The sequence below is a fragment of the Equus asinus genome, chromosome 1 (genome assembly GCF_041296235.1).
Source record: "Equus asinus isolate D_3611 breed Donkey chromosome 1, EquAss-T2T_v2, whole genome shotgun sequence".
NCBI classification, from domain to species: domain Eukaryota; kingdom Metazoa; phylum Chordata; class Mammalia; order Perissodactyla; family Equidae; genus Equus; species Equus asinus.
The window spans coordinates 180,219,148-180,240,643 of NC_091790.1; the positions used below are offsets into that span (position 1 = coordinate 180,219,148).

Consider the following 21,496-nt stretch of genomic DNA (forward strand, 5'->3'; position numbering starts at 1 on the left):
TCCTGAATGGAAGGGACATTAATCTCCATGTAAGATGATCATCACTTTGAAACCCTAAGTGATCTTGAATTTCCTAACAGCTTAAATCACCATACTGCAGGGAGAAAGAATAGAGTGCTACCGACGCACTTCCTGCCTGCCTGCCGAAAGACATGATCTCACAGACCTGAGCACACTGGGAGGCCCAGTGCTATTCCAAGTAGCAGAGGGAAGGGAAGATCACTGTGCCCAGATTCTACCAGCTGACTAGCTCTCCTTCTTCCTGGAGTGGGTAGGAGGCTTTGACAGTATCCAGAGATCCTGAGGAGCCAGCACAGGAAGAGCGATTTTTATTTCCCCTAAAATGTTGTTCTAGAACTTTAGTCTGACTCATCAGAGCCTGCATAGAGCCTGAATTTCCTAATGAAAAGCGTTACAAAAGGCGTTTTCCTTCCTCACATTAACATAATTCTTTTCACAATGAGTTCTCTGAAGAATGAAAGAATATTTTAAGACAACTATGCTATGGCAGAGTCTCAATCTGTTATTAGGAAGTCTGAACAGGCTTTCAAACTTCTGATCCCCTGAAAACCTCCAGGAGAAGTGTGAAGCCAGGTCCCAGGAGCCCCAGATGTATTCAAAGGGAAAACAACAGCAGATAAAATACAGACTAAAATAATAATAAAAAATCATATTATGAACTAACTACAAGGCAATGAAGTCAACAAAACAGATAACATGAATACAGTCTTATAAAAATATAAAATTACAAAATTGGCATGATAAGAAATAGAACACTTAAATAGACCAAAAACCACAATAGAAATGAAAAGTGAAATAATCAGAGAATTCCTATTAAAAAGTTACTTATCCTGACTAACTACAAACAAGTTTCTCCCTCTATGTCTACTGACATAAAAAAACAAAGCTTACTCTATAAAGAGACAAAAGCAAGGAACAGAAATATACTTAGAGCTTGATGCTATTTAAAAAAATATATATATGCACACATATTTACATGTTCTTAGGGAAAACGGGCTGGAAAATGATACACCAAACTGTTAAAAGTGGTTTCCTCTGGGGTACTAGTTAGAGCAGGAATTAATTCAACTTTACATACTTTATGTTGTTTCAAATTCTCACAAGTACATATTACTTTTATTTAAAAAAAAAAGGAACCGGATAAAAACAAAACAATGAAATACATGGTTAAAATTTAAAACATTGAAAATAATCAGAAGAATCTACCTTTTTCCCCAGATACCAAGGGAAGCTTCCAGAAAGTGTAGAAGAGAATTGGCTGGATTGAGAGTCACAACTAGTGTCAAACTCATGCTTTGACTTCGGAAGGAGAATGGCACAGCCAGCTGGGAAGTGGGCACAGAAAAGATTTTGGCCCATTCCTATGATGTGCAAGTAGCTACAGCACAGGATCTACAGTGAATTGGAAATGGGGCAGCCAGTGCCCTGCTGTGTGGAGGCTGCTTTCTCAAGTGGACAGAGATGTATTTGGCTACCTCTGTTCCATCAAAAATCTTTCTATATTCATTCAGAAACAACTCCCAATGTGCAACATGAACATGGGCCAAAAAAAAACGGGGAATGGGGCTGGCCTGGTGGCATAGTAGTTAGTTAAGTTCACATGCTCCGCTTCGGCGCCCCAGGGTTTGCAGGTTTGGATCCTGAGCGCGGACCTAGACCACTCATCAAGCCATGCTGTGGCAGCATCCCACACAAAACAGAGGAAGATTGGTACAGATGTCAGCTCAGTGACAATCTTCCTCAAGCAAAAAGAGTAAGATTGGCAATAGTTGGTAGTTCAGAGCCAATCTTCCTCATATAAGAAAAAGAAATGGGGGGCTGGCCCAGTAGTGCAGCGGTTGGGTTTGCATGTTCTGCTTCAGTGGCCTGGGCTTCGCTGGTTCAGATCCAGGGAGCAGATCTGTATACCACTTGTCAGGCTGTGCTGTGGCAGGCATCCCACATATAAAGTAGAGGAAGATGGGCATGGATATTAGCTCAAGGCCAATCTTCCTCAGCAAAAAGAGGAGGATTGGCAGTAGACGTTAGCTCAGCGCTAATCTTCCTCAAAAAAAAAAAAAAAAAGAAAAGAAACAAGGAATGATGCAGCACATCTCTGCACATACAGTTCCCTCAAGTAAAACAGTATAATGAGGGCGGCCGTGGAAAGAGCCTGCAAGTGGCACATTTTCCATTATCCTATCTGGATAAAGAATAATTTACTGCCTCCTCATAGAAAACAGTGCAGGGGCCACCCGAGACAGTCCAGTAGCATCTAAACAAAGGAAGCTGCAGACGGGAAACTGAGGAACAGGCTGTCCACAAACTATGTTTTTAAATGGATGTAATTTTAAATCTGACGGGAAGATTCTACCAATCCTGACATAGAGCATAAAGGGGACAGGCCTCAAATCTGGGCACAATGAGCTACTGTCTAGTTATTGCTCCAGAAACGGAATTCTCCTAACGCTCCAGGCGCCCGACTAGGGTACACTGGATAGTCACTAGGTGTTGACGGAATTCTTCTTGTTCAAAATGGAAAAGCTAAAAAACAAAACAAATGACGACAATGTGGGGGTTTATAACAAAAAAAAGAAAACAAAACAAAAAGAGAAATAGCCTGTCATCATGAAGATTCACAGGAAGAGCCTGACTTCATCAACTGGGAGATGGCGCTGGGCGACCCTGTGGGCCCGCTGCATCCTGCTCTTCTTGACGGGTGCTTCTGGAACGAGGAGACAAGCCCTCCCTCACCTTCGTATCCCCAGCACACCATCAACACTGAAACGTATCTGTTCAGTGGAGCTTCTTCACATTTTTTCCTGAAATGTTTTGAACCAAGAGTTGACATCCGCAAACAGCAGCATCAGTGTCTTTCACTGCCTCAAGCAAGCTGATAACTCAGTGAAGGGGAAATGGGTGGTTAGGTCTGGAGATGTGCTGATGCACTCAGGAACTAGAACTTAGCGTTATTATGAGCAGAGAAAGTCAGATATCGAATCCTTTTTTAAAAGCCTTTCGGTTAGTGTAAGAAAACACATCACTGACTCCTCTTATAATCTATTCCTAACGTTACTGCAGATATTTAAGGCGGGACTCATCTGCGGAAAACTCCACGCTAGCTTTTGCTCCAGAGTCATGGAGTGGTTAACAGTGCAGCCTCTGAACAGAGATTATCTGGATTCAAGTACTGACTAGTACTCATAATTGTTTAACTTAGTCAAGTCAGCTCGTCAATTAAGTCTCAGTTTTCTTATCAGGAAAATGGGTAGTCGTGAAACTCAAATACATGTTAAGTGCTTAGCACAGTCCTGGTTGTGCGGACAGCCCTACACAGCTGCTATATCCACACACCTTCTTTGACTCTTTGCCTCAAGTCATGCCTCCACTCAACACAGGGCAAATAAATGAAACAGATGAAACATGTACATTTATTTATTCTTTGTTAATATTGAAGTAGGCAGATCTCTCTCCCTCAGTCTTTAGCAAATATCATACAGAAATCTACACATATATACAAATATATAAAAGCATTTGTATAAAAACTGAATATTCATGATTTGAAATTTGACAAATACTGTCAAGTAAAAAGCAGACTATTACACTGAGTTAACATCTCAATCAATGTTCAACCTGAAATCTAAGCATATTTTACACACTAAGAAAAGGGTAATATAAGTAAGTCACTAACACTGTAAATCTGAACACTTCATTAGGCTGAGGTGCGATGGAATAACTTCTAACATCATGTAGAGAAACAAGCAATCAAAGCACATAATTCAGGTCTGAAGGAATGGATTTATCCTAAATTGGTCAACATCAGCACCCAAAGAAAGCAATCTGGCCACTTCCACTTACATGAAATCACTCTTTTAAGTCCACTGTAACTCAGACAAGCATTTCTTTAAAGAGTGCTTGTTTAAACAGATCCCTTTGTACAAAAACAAAATGAAACCACTACCCGCTACACACCTTGTACTCAGTAAAAGCTGAGAGACTGAAGGTAAGACATCTTCTAATCCCATACTCACGCTGAAATTATCAACATTGCTGATACAAAAATCAGGGCAGGAAAAGCAGCTCAACCAGGGATGGCGGATGGCAAGAAACCAGCGGCTGATAACACGGAAAAGCCAACAGGAAAGTGGTTTTTAGTGCGGGGGAGCAAAACAGCTTCTCTGAAAGGGCTGCAAAGAGTAAATGAAAACTCAGTCCTCTTTATTCAATGTTTCTCTTTCTTTTACATCCCTAGCAGTCATCCTACTAGATATTCTGAGCAACGAGAACATTTTTAACGTACTCACAAGGTGGTAAGATTAACACAACGTCTATTTGTCAAAAAAAAAAAAATTAAATAGCAGTTAAAATGGAAAATAAACTACAGAGCTAAATTTTTTATGTATTTTATAGCACTCTCATAGGAAATACTAATGTTTTCTAAAACTGCAATATTTTACATATGCTAAATTGAACGTCAATACTAGATAAGATCCTCTGCAACTGTGGTGTCGAAAATCTGATAGCAAATTTGCTGCTCTGCTCCATTGGTGACATTATATGACTTGATGAAGCATTCCAACCACGGATATGCATCTAGAAATCAAAAAGAAAATGCTATTTAACCATTAAAACTAAACAAATAACTGAAGTATGTATCTAAGCATAGCGCTTAGCTGGAAAAATGAACATATTTAACTTGAAAAATAAACAAACACTTACCAAATTTAACATTATGTACTCTTCCAAATACACAGTGGATTCATGCTATTGTTTTGCAGCAATCCTGACTAATTTGAATTTCTTCCCAACAACAGGAAAAAGTAATTAAATGTGGGCTTTTCAAAATGTTTGATAGCAAAGGTCATAAGTCATCTCATTTCCAATTTTTATTCCTTTTTTTCCTGCGGACTGCTTACTGACCTCCCTGTTTTGTCTTGGCTGACTGACATAAACTGAACCTGAAGTTCAAATCGGCTCAAGGCCTTTCGCCCGTCTAGCTGAAACTCCCATTAGGTACCAGGCACTGAGTCCACGCAGTGTTGGTAGCACAGATACTGTTTTCAAGCTTTGGTCATGATCACAGTAAATAAATGCATAACTTCTAGAAAAGTTTCTTAATGTTTCTTCAAGTATGAGTTTGAAAGACATTGAACTCAGTCCTCAGTACTGGCAAGGGTCAAGCAAGACAGCACTCTCCTACACGGCTGGGAAAACTAGAAATGGGTAAAATATTCTTGGAAAGCAACCTGGCAGGATGTATCAACAGCCGACCAGGCCTGTGCGTTCTGATTTGGCAATTTTATTTCCAGAAATCTACCGAAAAGAATCCAAACAGCCAAAAAAAATTAATACTGACATCAAACAGAAGTCTCTAAGTTAAATATTGTTATAGATGTAAAAAACTTATCTTTTTGGAATTGTTATAAAACGCAAAGATCGACCAGGGGAAAATAAAGCCTGATTAAAAGTAACCTATAAAAGTTAAACTGAACAACAGCTAAGTCTGCAGCTCGTAAAATCTGTTACTGATGAAAAATTATTAGAAGAGCCAAATTCTCCTGATATGATTTAGATCTGCAAGTTTCAACGTAAACAGAAATAACAGCCACAAAAAGAGTCCAGTGGTAGCAGATTTAATCAATACAACCTGACCCAAAGATCTGGCTGAGGAATCCAATGCTATCCAGAAAACAACTGAAGCTGATAATAATAATTAATAAAATAAAAATTTGTAAAATCTGAGACTACTTCATGTTGAATAGAAAACTCATCAGTGAATTAAACTGGCTAAACGGAGTTCCAGGAAATGTTTCCTGCCAAAATTTCATCCCTGTTGGTATAATTTCAACGAAAATGTTTGTACGTGTAAACAGAGTGTCAAATATGCTTGTGATCAAAACTGCCTCCACTTATATTCAAGCATTTTGAAAATCTTTTCCTTTCAGGAATTCATACCTATTTTATCCCTGCCACTGTCTTCATCCAAAGGTAGATCATACAGTAATCAATTACTACTTAGTAATTTATTAGGATGCAGATTTCAAAGTTTTCATACCTCTAAAAGTCCATATATTAGATATACGCTAGGTGCTATTTCAAGAAAAAAAATAAATGGGATTGTGAAAATATTATTGCCTACCAATTTTTGTTCCTGGAGGACAAAACATATCCATGATCATATCCATACTGTGCTGAAAGTCATCATTGATGAGGATTTCTGATGCTGGAATCTGGAAGAACTTGTCCTTAAAAAAAGTTATAGAAGAAAAAAGGAAACGATATTGATCTCTTTCTAAAGTTATAATTAATAGAAAAGTATTTCAATATTATCTAATTAAAATAATCTACACTATTTCATTCTATCAAGATTGTAGAATTCATAAACTGGAGTGCTAGTCTGAACTCTAAAATCTGATTTACTACTTTAATCTAAAAACAGCTTTGAGATATACATATACAAACTCCAGTTAAATTGCTTTGACTTAATGATAAGAAGAATAACGATGACTGGAAAACAGTGAAGCTTACTATTCTCTTCATAGCATATATCCTGAGTGCCTACAATGTGGGCTACGTTTAAAAGACTATAACACATAGTATACATTTGTTTTGTTTTGTGTTTTTTGGTGAGGAAGACTGGCCCTGAGCTAACACCTGTGCCAATCTTCCTCTATTTTATGTGGGAGGCTGCCACAGCGTGGTTTGATGAGCAGCGCCAGGTCCATGCCTGGGAACCAAACCTGCAAACCCCAGGCCACTGAAGCAGAGCACATGAACTTAACCACTATGCCACCAGGCCAGCCCTATATTTATTTGTTTAACTTTTTTTCTCCTCTACTAGGTGATAAGCTTCAGGAGGGAAGGGATTTTCCTTGCTTTCCTCACTGCAATATCCCCATCACACAGAACAGTACCTGGCACACAGAAGTGCTCATTAAGTATTTGCTTAATAAATGGATAAATGAATTGTTAGGCAGGAGACAAATTCTCCTCTTAACCTTACCCCAGCTTCCTCCTCAATGTGTGTAGTAAAAAATTTAACCTTACTGGCCTTTGCCCTTGGCTTCTGGGAGGTAATCTCTAAGTCTTTAGAATGTCATCCCTGATAGGAGTGTCTTTGTTGGCCTGGGGACCTTGGGTCACACTGGATAGACTAACAATGTGATTTAGGGTGGGGAGTTTGAGGCATGTGGTATTACCTTGACCTCTGGAGGGCTGCAGACTGAGATCAGTCACATGGGCAGTCAACCATGACTACATGATGGAGCGCCAATAAAAACTCTGGACACTAAGACTCGGTTGAGCTTCCCAGGTTGGCAACATTCCATGTGTACTCTTACACATCGTTGCCAGGAAAGTAATGCTGTCTACTACTCCACTGGACGAGGACAATGGAAGCTCCATGTTGAAACTTTCCTGGACTCCACCCCATGCACCTCTATCCTTGGATCATTTGAATCTGTATCCTTTAGCTATAATAAACCATAACAGTGAGCTATAATAGCTTTCAGTAAGTTCTATGAGTCTTTCTAGTGAATTATCACAACTAAGAGTGGTCTTGGGGGCCTCTAAACTTGCAGCTGGAGTCAGAAGTGAGCAAGGTCTTAGCAACCTCCAAACTTGGAATTGGTGTCAGAAATGAGGGCAATCTTGTGGACTGTTTCCTAGCTTCACACAATATAACTATCTCCCTATCAAAGTAATTTCATTCCCCCTGAATACCTATGCAATTTATGCACTTGTATTTTATTTATTCTTCTAAGTTGCCTTAAATCTTCTAGGTAATAAAGTAGGTACAAATGAATACATTAAAATTCAAAAAAGTATTATTTTTTAGTTAGAAATATCTTTACTACTTCTGTTACTTACAGAATCTATGAGATAAGCTTCCAACACACCTGTTCCATCATCAAGAGTAAATGTCATCACAAACGTATGTTGGAGGGGTACAATACCTAGTGCTAGTGAAGAAAAAAAAAGAACAAATCATATGAATCATCCATTCCTTATAATCAAAGTAAAGTAAAAATTGTTTTATGATAGTATGTACCTTTTTTTTTTTTTTTTTAGTGAGGAAGATTGTCCCTGAGCTACATCTGTGCCAATCTTCCTCTGTTTTTTAAATGTGGGATGCTGCCACAGCATGGCTTGATGAGCAGTGTATAGGTCCGTGCCCGGGATCCAAACCTGTGAACCCTGGGCCGCCAAAGCCAAGTGTGCACACTTAACCACTACACCACCCGGCTTGCCCCCCCTGTTCATTTTGTTTACTAAAATAATCCAAGAGATAAAGAAAAACTTATACAAATGCCTTTTTCTTCTCCAATACCAATATATCAAGCTCATTTTAGTAGGTTCATTTTGGAACATTATGCTGTACCTACAACAAGGACAATGACTCATGAGCAATTGTATCTTTTTGATTAAATATTAACATAATTATCTTTAAAATGAGTTGATCTTGAAAGAAAACTTGAAAACTAATTCATGAAATGCAATTCATTGCATGTTAGCCTTATGAAAGATAAAATTAAAATACCAGGATGTTCTAAAAAAATAGCACTCAGTTCAATATTTATGATTTTGTAACATGTCTCTCCCTTTTGTATTATAAGCATAGAGATCACTCATTTATTAGAAGATATCATCTAGTTAGACAAAAATGTCAGAATCTGGGATTTCATAATCTGATGAGGAAAAAGGAAGAAATGAAAGTTACTAAATCGCAAGAAAATTTATAGGTTAAAGTGAACATCTTACTTTGTGTTTGGAAACGGAAGACATTTGATATGTTTATAAAATGGAATATTGTCCTCCATTTCTGGAACCCGTATTTAAAGAGGACTAATTAAGGGGGCAAGTAAGAAGAATAAATTAGGGGAAAGAGAACTGAATTAGGACATACAGACATGACAGAAATTGTTAATACAGAGGAACTGACTTTTAGGATTCAAATGGTCTCAATGGATTAAAACTGTGAGCTAAAACCAAGAGGGATGAACAGAAAACCTACCCTGAGGGACCACACAAAGAACTGCATTAAGAAATGGGGAGACCAAGCTTGATAACAAGCAGCTCACGCGAAAGTACCCTGGAATCTCACTGGACCACAAACAAAATGGGAGATAGCAGTATCATATAGCCGAATTAAAAGAGGAAGAAAACAAAAAGAAGCACATCAATAAATATTTATACAATGAAAATTTCAGGCTAGTAGAAGCAGAGTGTCCAATTTTAAGGAAATAAAGCTTTCTTCATATTCCGAATTGGCCAATATCTACAGCCCTATTTCCAGCTTTGAATGCCAAACTTTGCGAAGAGCATTGGTAAAGTGGAGTGTTTACTAAGCAGGAGGAATAAAATAGTAAGGAATGTGGGAAAGTACCAAAGGAGGTGAGGGCGCCTGCTTGGAGAACAGATTCAGTGAAGGCTTGACACATATCGTCAAATGTACAAAGTCTGTGGATCTTACAGAAGAGGGAACAGACGTACTCTAATTCCAGTAGACAGAATGTGGCCCATCTTAAAATTATAGATAAGCAGATTTTGCAAAACTAACAGGAACTGCCGAGAAATTAAATGGATATGTTGGCTTGCAATGTTATGAGTCTCCTGCCACTGAAAGAATTTTAAGCCAAGGCTGAATGACCAGAGTTAAGAATGTGATATAAGAGGATTCTTGCTCCAGCTGAAGACCTGCATTGGGTAAAAAGTTGTAACAGCTGTCTCTAAAACCCTTTTCAATCTCAAGATACTACGAACTGGAGAGATTTTTCAGAAGTCGTATTTATGATTAATGATTAATAGTAAAACCAATGATTAAAAGATATTAGCATATGCTTGAAAGTTAAGTTTTCAAATATTTTAAAAATTTACTTTATACTTTTAGTACAATCACTGTGAATGATTTTGTTTGAGGAAAATTAAAGTTTAGCTTAGCCTCTGCTCTGGTTTTACTGTATCCACAAATATTGAAATCTAATGAGTGAAATCACCTTATACAAAGACAATTAAAATTGTAGGACATAGAAATTCAGCTAACCTTCTGCCACAGAAGAAGGATTCCATGACGTTTTATCAACCAGGGAATTTAGATTTTGTATTGGTCTCAAACTAGAACACTGTTTACACCTGAAATTAATCAAAGGAAAAAAACTATAAACATCTAAAAATAATTTATTATAATTATTAACTCAATTAATTATTATACCATTTTTGTTATTCAAGCATGCACAGCTTAAAAAGCAGATTATTACACAAAAGAGCACTGCTTCTATGTTGTAATGTGCATATTACAAACAGAATTATAGAAAAAATAAGCCTTTTACAATAGAAGCAATCAAAAAGATAGTGTGGCTCAGAATAAACTAAATTGAGAATCAGAGAGAGGTTCTAGGTCCAGATTGTTAATTCATTTGGCTAATTTCCTTATTTGGTAAAATGAAAAAGTTTAAAGAGATAATCTCTAAAGACTCTTTCATTTTTTTTTTTTTTTTGAGGAAGATTAGCCCTGAGCTAACTACTGCCAATCCTCCTCTTTTTGCTGAAGACTGGCCCTGAGCTAACATCCGGGCCCATCTTCTACTTTATACATGGAATGCCTACCACAGCATGGCATGCCAAGTGGTGCCATGTCTGCACCCAGGATCCGAAGTGGTGAACCCTGGGTCGCTGAAGTGGAACGTGCGCATTTAACTGCTGTGCCACTGGGCCAGCCCCAAGACTCTTTCATTTTATGTCTCTGTGAACAATATATAACAGCCAAGGTCTTAATTAAATATAGCCAATAGGAGAAAATTATTCTGACTAAAGAAGTCAACACTAGCAAGATTTCAGGTAATATATTCAGTAATCACATATTTAGAAGTTCAGAGTTTATGATGCCTAATTCTATAGCTATCCTTTGTAATAAAAAATCACTCAAACTATATAATGTACTAAAATTGCACATTATTTAGTATGGTATTTTGCTTTATTTATATACAAAGATATTTTAAGTACAAGTAATTTATTTTATTTATTTTTTTGGTGAGAAAGATTGGCCCTGAGCTAATATCTGTTGACAATCTTCCTCTTTTTGCTTGAGGAAGATTGTCCCTGAGCTAACATCTGTGCTAATCTTCCTCTTCTTTGTGTGTGGGACACTGCCACAGCATGGCTTAATGAGCAATGTGTAGGTCCATGCCAGGGATCTGAACCTGTAAACCCCAGGCCGCTGAAGCAGAGCATGTGAGCTTAACCACTATGTCACCGGATGGGCCCTGTAATTTCTTTTTTATTACATATCATCACAATGTTTAGATGTTGATAAGAAAATATGCGTGAGTAAAAATATAAAATCAACATTTAAAGGGTTCACGCAGACTCTTTTTCATTTGCAATCTAGGGAAAAATAGAAGGTCACTATATTAAATGTTATCCCTTTCCACCCTTCAAATATAAACAAGTTTTTTTTTTAACAAAAAAGGAAATTGAATGGAGTATTCCTGCCTTAAAAAAAGGGCTGTGATATTAACTTTAGACACTGATAAAGCAAGTATACAAATTAAAAATTAAGTATACAGATTAAAAATTAAGAGTAACAAGTAAAAATTAAATAGAGAATTCATTACTTCCAAAGCAGTAAAACAGGAAAAAGAAGAAAATTAAGCACATTTTTATAAATCAATCCAACAGAAGACTTGAGGAAAAAATAAGCAAAATAATAAAAAAAAAGGTGGGGGAAGAGGGAATCAGTAATTTAAGTGGAAAACAAAATAAAAGGTAGAAATAAAACCTAAATACATCAGTAATTAACATGTTTTAAACTCATCTAATCCTAAGTACTTATTAATGAGCCCTACTAAAATATAACAACAAAGAAATGAGGGATGAAAATAAGATACCAAGCAATTACCAACTAAAAAAACCCCTCATACAGTAATAAAAATTGGAGGAAAAAAAATAAAGCTTAAGGCAAAAAAAATCAGGGTTAGAGACAAAGTCATTACATATAGATATACAGAACAATTAATTCATCAGGAAAATGAAACACTGAACCTTAATAAACCAGCAAAAGGGTCTCAAAATATATAAAGCAAACACTGACAAAAGGTCATAAACCCACAATCACAGAGGACATTAACCATATTCTCTAAGAAGTGATTAAACAGACAAAATTATAAAGGAGAAAAGTTGTAAATATGATTAACAAGCTTGTCTAATGGACATAACTAAATGCTATTAAACACTAAACACAACTATTAAAGAATACACATTCTTTGCAACCTATGCAATATATACAAAATGTGAACGAATATATTCTAGGATAAAGCAATAAAGAAATCTCAAAGAACCATTATGAAAGGCATCACGCTATCTGGTTACAAAGTAATCTAACTAAAACACAAACCAAAACATAACACCTAAAATGCGTGTTTGAAAATTTTAAAATACACATCTAAATAATTCATGGGCTAAAGAAGAAATTATAATGGGAATTATGAAACATTTAGAAGGTACAAGAAAAACACTATCTAACAAATCTTGGGTTAAAGCTACGGCTATTTTCTCAGGCGGAAAACTACAGACTTAAACGGACTAGAACTGCATGTCAATAAATTGAAATTAAAAAAATGAACTGAATATTTTTCCAGAAAAATTTCATGAATAAAACAGATTCAAGAAGAAACAGAAAATCTTAAGAGTAAAGTAAGTAAAACCTTTAACGTTTTGACAAACATTTAGGTAAATACGACCAGATTAATATTTAAAAAATCTGTAAAACAAAAGAAACCACAGAGTTAAAAAGGTATGACAGACTAGAAGTTTCTTGAAATGCATGTCTGTCTCTAGCTCCTATGTATCCTGTTATCTTTTAATTCCTCAGTGGGAACCAATTTGTAACTTTGTACCACAGAAATTCTGGAAGCCAATCACTTAACTTTTACTGGGCTGCAGCTCTGCACCTTTCTCTATAACTAGTATCTAAATCTTTGTGAGAGAAAACAAATGAATATTAGCCTCTCCACTAGCCTTATACCTAGCACATGGTAGGTACTCAATATACATGCTATCAAAAGAATAAATATATACCAGAAAAATCTAGTACACATACATTGGTACTCAATAAATATCTACTGAATATATAGCAACTAGTGAGATAAAATAATAAAAATAAAAATTACTCTTAAACAGTTTTAATTCCAAAAATGTCCAGAATTGAGAACATACCCATAGTGATGTATTTTTCTTTGTATAAGGAATGGTGCTGAAAGGTCGAGGAGTTCCAGATCTTCACGGCCAGACTTCACAGGAATTACACTATGAAACTTGCTTGAGAGTTTGCACATCTCACTGAGTGTACCTCCTGTTAAAAGAGAATAAATAAACCGCTCTAGTAGCACAAATATAATGGAGGCAAAATGGAGTGTCTATAAAGTAACATGTGAGTTATAGTAAAAGACTAAGGAGGTTGACAGAAAAAGATAAATGCAAGCCATGAATTTAGATGACATATATTTATTGGGAAAAATAATAATTTGTAAACTTAGGATCCTACACATTGATTAAAGAAACCACCATACAAAAATGCTGAGACTTGAGCAAAATATAAGGCTTGTGAAATTTTAACCATCTTCTTAAATTTATAAAAAATTGCTCTTCATGCCAGGAACATTTTAGTTCAAATACTCACAAGAGAATTAAACTGAGATCCAAAGTATGACAGGATTCTCACTATTAAATTTGCTATATACTACTAATGTCTAGGCAAATTTAGCCTTGAGTTTGAAACAAATCTTTTAAACTTTCAGGTCAACAATAAATTTAAATACAGATATGAATAGTAGATGTAATATGAATTCATGTATAGTGTTTGTTCATTTTTCCTGGGAAAATCATCACACTTTCCCTAATTCTATGACAGGGCGGGCATGAAAACCATTACGCTGGCCAAGAAGATACAGTATGCCCCATGGTGCACCATTATTGGAAGGCAGCATTACCTATGATAACTCAAACCTACTGGTACCTTTTCTGGTGTACTTTTCACTTAGATTGACAATTCTGCCTCTCTAGGGAAAGAGACTATGGTTTATAAACACAGTTCTATGTATTCCCTAAAATTTGTGTAAAATTTGTAATGTTAAAATTCAACTGTGAGGGGGAAGCACTTCCAGCATAGTAGAGTAAGGACGTCCAAAAATACAACTCTCCGTAAAAGCAAAAAGAAGATTGCCAAAAACTGTCAAATATGACTTTTTTCAAAACTCTAGAAATTAACCAAAGGCTTGCAACAATCCAAGGAGTGTTAATTTCAAAAGAAGTGGTAAGTCTTGGTAAGAAGAGCAAGCTGTGTGGCATTTTAACTTGCCCCGCTCCCATCCCTCTCTCCACAGCTCTGTGACAGCTGGAAACCACAGTTCTGCCATGTCATACTGCAGTTAGATCCTAGTCTATGGTTAGAATTATAATACTCAGAAATATGATAAAATAAAAATAGCTTATATTTTGATGAAACTCTTTTAAACATTAAAGTGCTTTCACATACACTCATTAAAAAGCTATGTATGGGCCGGCCCGGTGGTGCAGCAGTTAAGTGCACACATTCTTACTTCCTGGTGTCCCGGGGTTTGCTGGTTCGGATCCCGGGTGTGGACATGGCACCGGTTGGCACACCATGCTGTGGTAGGCATCCCATATATAAAGTAGAGGAAGATGGGCATGGATGTTAGCTCAGGGCCAGGATTCCTCAGCAAAAAAGAGGAGGACTGGCAGTAGTTAGCTCAGGGCTAGTCTTCCTCAAAAAATAAATAAATAAAATAAATAAAGCTCTGTAAAAGTGTATTACTTTGGATGTACTTATTTATTCAATAAATATTTACTGGGAGCCAGTTACATGCCAGGTGTACTAACCTAGGTGCTGAAGATACACAGATTAAAATAAACACGGATCCTGTCCTGAGGGAGCTTACATTCTAATAAGGTCACAAATCTCTAAACAGACAGATATGACACAAATATGATACAAGCAGAAAAGCGCTGTATTGGAAGTTCACACGGTATGTAATGAAAACCACTCAAATCTGCCTGGCGAATCAGAAAAGTGCTTGGTACATGTAGGTGTCCATTAAATATTTCATATAAACTGGTGAATAAAGGGAATCATTGAGTTTACTTCTGGAGATGTACTAGAGCAGAAATTCTCAGGAGAATAGCAATGGAATGGCAAAGAGGCACAGAAACATGTTCTGTGTGTAGGAATTGCCACCAGCTCAACATGGCCGGAGGGCGGAATGGGAACTGAGGAATGGCAGAAGATGAGACTGAAAGTTTGTGGGATGAGTAGTAATTAAAGATAGAATTGGGAGCTAAGGAGACTTTTTATTCAAGCTTTCTTTGGACCCTCAAGGCCAACTTGGCTTCAGCATAGAATTCTGTGGGAGGCAGGATAACACAGGAGGACCCAAAGGCATACGTGACACCCTCTTAGCTGGCCCTACAAGGACCATTCTTATAGAACCCGATAGAACTATGGCTTTATGCTATTTTTAGGGCATATGAATAGTCTTATTCCATTTTTTGTGTGTGTGCCTGTGTCTGTGTCTATGTGTTTTTGTTTTTACATCTCTCTCCTGGTACGGATTAAAATATTGCTAGTGGAACAAGATACCGCATCCTACTCATCAAAGTGGCTAAGTTTTTTAAAAACCCAGTATATGATGATGTGGGTAGGGGAACAGATAATCTCACATGCTGCTAAAGCATATGCACAGTAGGATAACTTTACTAGAAAGTAATTGGGCAATATTTACTTAATTCCTTGTGCCCCCATAATTACACTTCATCCAGGGGGGAGATAAAAGTTTGTCACAGAGTTACTATGTTAAAAAACAGAAAACACTTAAGTTCCACCACTTACTATCTGCATTGGGAAAGACATTTAACTCATCTGCGGTTCAGTTTTCTTATGTATAAAAAACAGCTTATAATAGTACCAAATGCATAGAATTATGATGATGATTAAATGAATTAATACATAGAAATTAATTAAAATAGTTTCTGGTACGCTATAAATGTATTATACAAGAAGTGTTCATGAAAATGATACAAATGTTTATATACATATGTATTCATATATACACATTTTCTAAAATGATTATGTATTACTTTTAACAATAGAAAAATATCAGTAATAAAAATGATCATAATTCTTTGTACTAAAGGTCAGCTCACATAAAATGAAACTATTCTCTAACAAATTAAAGATGATGTTTTCCTTTTATTCTGGAATATTATTAAGGAAGAAAAGTCTCAAGGAAAATCATGAAACTAAATCTGGCATGGGAAAAATATGTAGTATATATATTAGGGAAAAATAAGACAAAAATGGAAAGGAAATGAATAAATAAAAATGAATCAAAGCTTCATTCTTTTAAAACATGCCAAGTTATCTTTACCTGTTTCAAGGGTCCCTTCCTTGAGTTAGATATCAATTGATGACTCATTCTATTTTTATGAAACAACAGTGACATCCAGAGGCCAAGATAATAGCAACTGTACATAAGAAGGACCTCTTGATTATCACTAAGTTCAACAATCACCTTGGATCTGATTACGATTACATGCAGAAATCCAGCATTTGAGTTTAATGTATGACTTCAAAATGTCATTCAGATAAATTTATAAATATGTGTGCATGTAGATATCTGAATTGAATTGTTTTATACAATATATTCCATTTTATGGAATTTAACAATATTTTGACTTTATATGTCCTAGGTTGCCAGTAAAATATATTTAACAATAATTATAGAAAGACATAAGCGAAAGCTGTATTCTAATAAAACAGTAACTTAAATATCTTACCTTCTATCAAAATTAGACAGTCATTTGAAAGTGGAAGAATACCATTATTTTTCACAAAATGAACAGCTACTTTTCGTTCTCCTTGATCTTTAGTGGTCCAGATTTTCGAATCATATAATGAGGTATTCTGTAATTTGGTATCCGGGGTTTTAGTTGCAGCCTCTTGCAAAATTATATCCAAATCACCCTCACCTGGAACTTCTTGCCTAAAATTGACAATGAAATTAACACATTTGGTGTAAGCTTGGAAATTCAAATCTAACAAATTATTCAATTAAAAAAATTGGCTTATATGCCAATGAGTCAACTGATTATTTTAAAACATGGAGATAATTCACTTTGCAGATTAAATGAATCAATAGAAATATATTTGATGATATTTCATGATTAAGCAGATCCATACTATAGTAATATTAACCACTGAAATTTCCTTGCCTGGCTTTGTGATACCAAGATTGCTTATAATTATTTCTAGCATCAATTTGTTCACCTCTGTAAGGGAACGCTAAACTCTCCAGTGGGAGAACAAAATGAAGAAGCCCTGTCTTCACTCCAGTTAAATATCCACTTGCCATCTAAGTAATCTCACTTTCATAGGGTGCCTACTTTACAAACCAATATTCCTTTTGATTCCTTTTAATTTAGAATAATAATTTTAAAAAGTCTGATGGTAAAGTATGATGCAGTAGAAATGGCATGATCTGGAGTCAAAAGGTCTATGTCCTTGTTCTGATTCTGTCACCAAACAGCTGTGTAACTTTAGTAACCTTTCTGAGATGATTCCTTATTTGTTTGAAAAACAATCATGGACAGGAGTTTTGTTTGGCAAAGCTATATGATTTCACAGAATTTGATAATACTTCAAGAATTATCTAAAATCTGTATTTATATCTTAATTCCAACTACCATTTTAAGCTCAAATGGGAAGAAGACAGTCCCTCATTTTATTTAAGGAGATTTGATGATCAAAAATCTCCACTAATGGTATTATATTTAGATTTTGGAGGGGAAAATTTTGTATATTAGTCTACACAGAAGCACACACAAAACAATATATACACCACAAATATAATGGAGATGTATATATATTTACATATTACATATTTAGAGGGCAGAGAGTCCAATTACAGAAAAAGGGGGAAGAGGGATTAAAAATAATTTTCAGAATATGTCTTCAGCTAATAAGTATATATTCATTCTAATATCTTATAAATTTACTTGTATACTTACATAATAATTGGTGTTTGGAATAAAGACTTTGAGATACTGAGAAATTCCTAATTCCTAACAAAAACTTAAGTTATATTTACTTTATTGTAGTTATTAAGCAAGAAGAAATATTTCCAACAAGGCTTTCTATATCACTTAAAAATTTCAACGAAGCAGAATTTTATTTAAGAATTTTCATTAATAACGATTTACTTTTAAGAAGATTTTGGTGATAAATGAAAAAGTCTCCCCAAATATTTTTATAGTTTGCATTTATCAGAGCTACTAAACTGAATTGAAAATAGCACCTACTTTTATTTATTATTATAAGCAATACCAGAAGGATTTACTTTCTAAGAATTTAGTATTTTCTCTTAAAAACGTTACCATTCTTTCAAATACAATACATAAAGGCAGAATTTAGTCCTTGCCAGGACTTAATCTGATATATATGAAAGCGTATATATACAAACATGAAATGAAAACTTCTGTTTTACTATGGAAAATACTTACAGTGAATGACATTTAGAACAATGAAGTTTAACGGACTGAAAGAGTCTTCTGGGCTTATAAGACCTCAATTTTGCTCGAATTCGATATTGTTGAGGAGCCTTTTGTTTCAAAATAGCACATAGTGGAGTTTTCTCCAAATATTGATGATCTGTAAGTACTATAATTTTTAGATTAAGTTAGGATAATCTACAAAAGTGATAAGTATATTCATGATATGAATCCCCTTGAACCAAATATATACAACAAAATCTAATTAAGTTGCATTAATTGTGAACCTTGTTAACATTTTGCCACATTTGATTTATCATCTCCATCTGTCTTTCTCTCTCTCTCCATATATATAAACCTTACAGATACATGATTCATATATATATAAATCCCTTGAGAATAATTTCCAGACATCATGCCCCTTTATCCCTAAATACTTCAGTGTGTATTTCATAATAAGAAATTTCATTGACATATCAACAGTGCAATTTTCCACATCAGAACATTTAACATTGTTGTAATATTATCACTGAATCAAAACACATTATTAACATTTCTCCGGTTGTCCCCATAATGTTCTTATTTAGCATTTTATTTTTGTGTCCAGGATCCGGTCCTGACCGTGCTTTGTATTTATTTTTCCTGTCTCTCTGGATTCCTTTAATGTAGAATGGTTCCTCGGCTTTTCTTCGTCTTTCATGACATTGATATGTTTGAGGAGTAGAGGCCATTTAATTTGGGTGTGTGTGGTTTTTCGCATGATCAAACACAGATCATGCATTTTTGGTAGGGATACTACTATATAAGTGATATTGTGGCCTTCTTAGCACATCACGTCAAGAAGCACAGGGAATAGTGTTTCCATTCCTGGGGATGCTGACTTCACGCAGCTGGTTAAGGTGATGTTCAACAGGATTCTCTCCTATAAACTTATTATTTTTCCCCTTTATAATTAATAAGGAAGTACTTGGGAAAATATAAATATTCCAATCTTCATTAACCATTTACGATCCCACTACTTTAGGATCTATTGATTATTCACAACTAAATCAATTATTACTATCGTGGTTGCAAAATGGTGATTTTTTTTCCTAACTTCATCATTCCTTTTACATTTATTAGTGGCCATTCTATTTTAAGTGAGAGCTTTCCACTCAATTTATTTATTTGTTTGTTTTGTTCTTTTATTTACTATTGACATAGACTAATGGAGTCCTACTTTATTCAACAGCTCTATTCCATCACTAGTATTTTTTATTTTGATGCTCAAATGGTACCAGATTTGACATGTTCTGTTCCATCATTAACCAAGAACTTCTTTATTTTCTGGCACAACAAGATGTTCCCGACTCATCTTGTAATTCTCCTGTCCTAACCCTGGAATCTGCTATTTCTCCAGAAAGCCCTGACTCCTTTTAAGGGGAAATACTATTTATAAACCAAGATCTGGGCACTGAGTGTGCTCAGTGCTACTGGATGCCATTGTTTCTGTGCTCTTTCACTGAGAGCTAGGATATCTGCGCACACATGGTCATGCCTATATTTAAGACACATGTCTCTGCATATGTATGAATAAGTATGTGAGTGAATGCATATATACAGACATCCATATGTACTTCTGTATCTATCTATAAAACCATGCGTATATACTGATATTTTCAATTCCAATACAATACTACAAGCTTCCTTCTTCCAGCCTTCCCCCATTTCACAGTTATACGTCCTTTCTCCAATAATGAGAAACTCATATTTTATAATAGGATATTATAGAACTTTATTTAATAGACTTGTGCTTAAAAATTTTTTTTCTTAAATTTTTTATATCTTAGATGAAGTAACAGAAGAAGGGCATCTAAAAGCTTTACCATCATTGCTAACATTAAAGTTTTGGGGCATGTGCTAAGGAGTTCCTTTCTGGATACACTGCTAAAGGCACAGTGTGAACCGATCAAAATTAATGTCATATAAGATATTTTACATTCTTAAACTAAAAATAAGCCCCACTAGACTGTTACGTAGTTGAACATGTTTTATAAACCTAACAGACACATGACTTAAGATACATATTCAACGCGAAAACATGTATCTTTCTGGGTTCCATTTTATGTCAGTTAGGATGAGGTAGAGGAATAAAAGATGAATATGGATATATTTTTTCCCTCATGGAAATCTGCTCTCAAGATTAGGGAAGAATGAATTAGTTGATAAAGGTAAGGACAGACTTTACTATGTACACTATTATGCCCATATTTCAAAAATGAAACAAGGTCTTACTTGTAGCCGACAGTTGTTGACATCTTTCTACCTCATACAGTGATACTGATCCAGAGCCTATAGGAAAGAGAAAGAGAAAAGAATTAGTTTTAAAATCCATTAAAAATTCAACGTGGCACTGAAAACTATGAAACATTGCTGAGAAAAACTGAAGAAAATCTGAACAAATAGTGAAATGCCATGTTCATGGATTAGAAGGCTCAATATTGTTAACATATCAATCCTTCCCAAAACGATCTGTAGATTCAATACAATCCTAATTAAAAGTACAGAGGCTTTACTGTAGAAAGAAACAAGATTCTATAATTCACCTGGAAATGCAAAGAATCTAGAATCTAGAATGTAACCTTGAAAAAGAACAAAATTGAAGGACTTATACTACATGACTTCAAAACTTACTTTAAGCCATAGTAATCAAGACAATATGGTACTTGCATAAAGACTGACAAACATAAACAGAATTCATTTTTGAAGGCCCTATTAGAAATAAACCCACATTTATGTGGTCATTTGATTTTTGATAAAAGCAAGGTAATCCAAAGGGGAAGCAAAACTCTCTTCAACAAATGATGCTGCAACAACTGGAAATTAGCGTGAGGGAAAAAATGTGCTTACTTCACACCTACTACTAAATATTGAACGGAAAGCCCAGAAATAGATCCAC

At 35.3% G+C, this 21,496-nt stretch overlaps 1 protein-coding gene across 10 annotated transcripts in view; it reads right to left on the reverse strand.

The window, feature by feature from the left end:
- Positions 1 to 3,408: 3,408 nt before the first annotated feature.
- The window catches only part of POT1 (protection of telomeres 1), a 92,597-nt gene continuing 74,509 nt past the window's right edge, over positions 3,409 to 21,496 (reverse strand). For all 10 annotated transcript variants that reach the window (XM_070512784.1, XM_070512778.1, XM_070512782.1 and 7 more), the window contains 8 exons: positions 20,833 to 20,889; positions 18,571 to 18,727; positions 16,849 to 17,054; positions 13,213 to 13,348; positions 10,043 to 10,131; positions 7,870 to 7,961; positions 6,140 to 6,245; positions 3,409 to 4,593 (listed from right to left, as the gene is read on the reverse strand). In XM_070512784.1, coding sequence (XP_070368885.1) covers positions 4,481 to 4,593; positions 6,140 to 6,245; positions 7,870 to 7,961; positions 10,043 to 10,131; positions 13,213 to 13,348; positions 16,849 to 17,054; positions 18,571 to 18,727; positions 20,833 to 20,889 — 956 coding nt within the window. In that variant the 3' untranslated portion in view covers positions 3,409 to 4,480. The remainder of the gene's footprint in view (positions 4,594 to 6,139; positions 6,246 to 7,869; positions 7,962 to 10,042; positions 10,132 to 13,212; positions 13,349 to 16,848; positions 17,055 to 18,570; positions 18,728 to 20,832; positions 20,890 to 21,496) is intronic.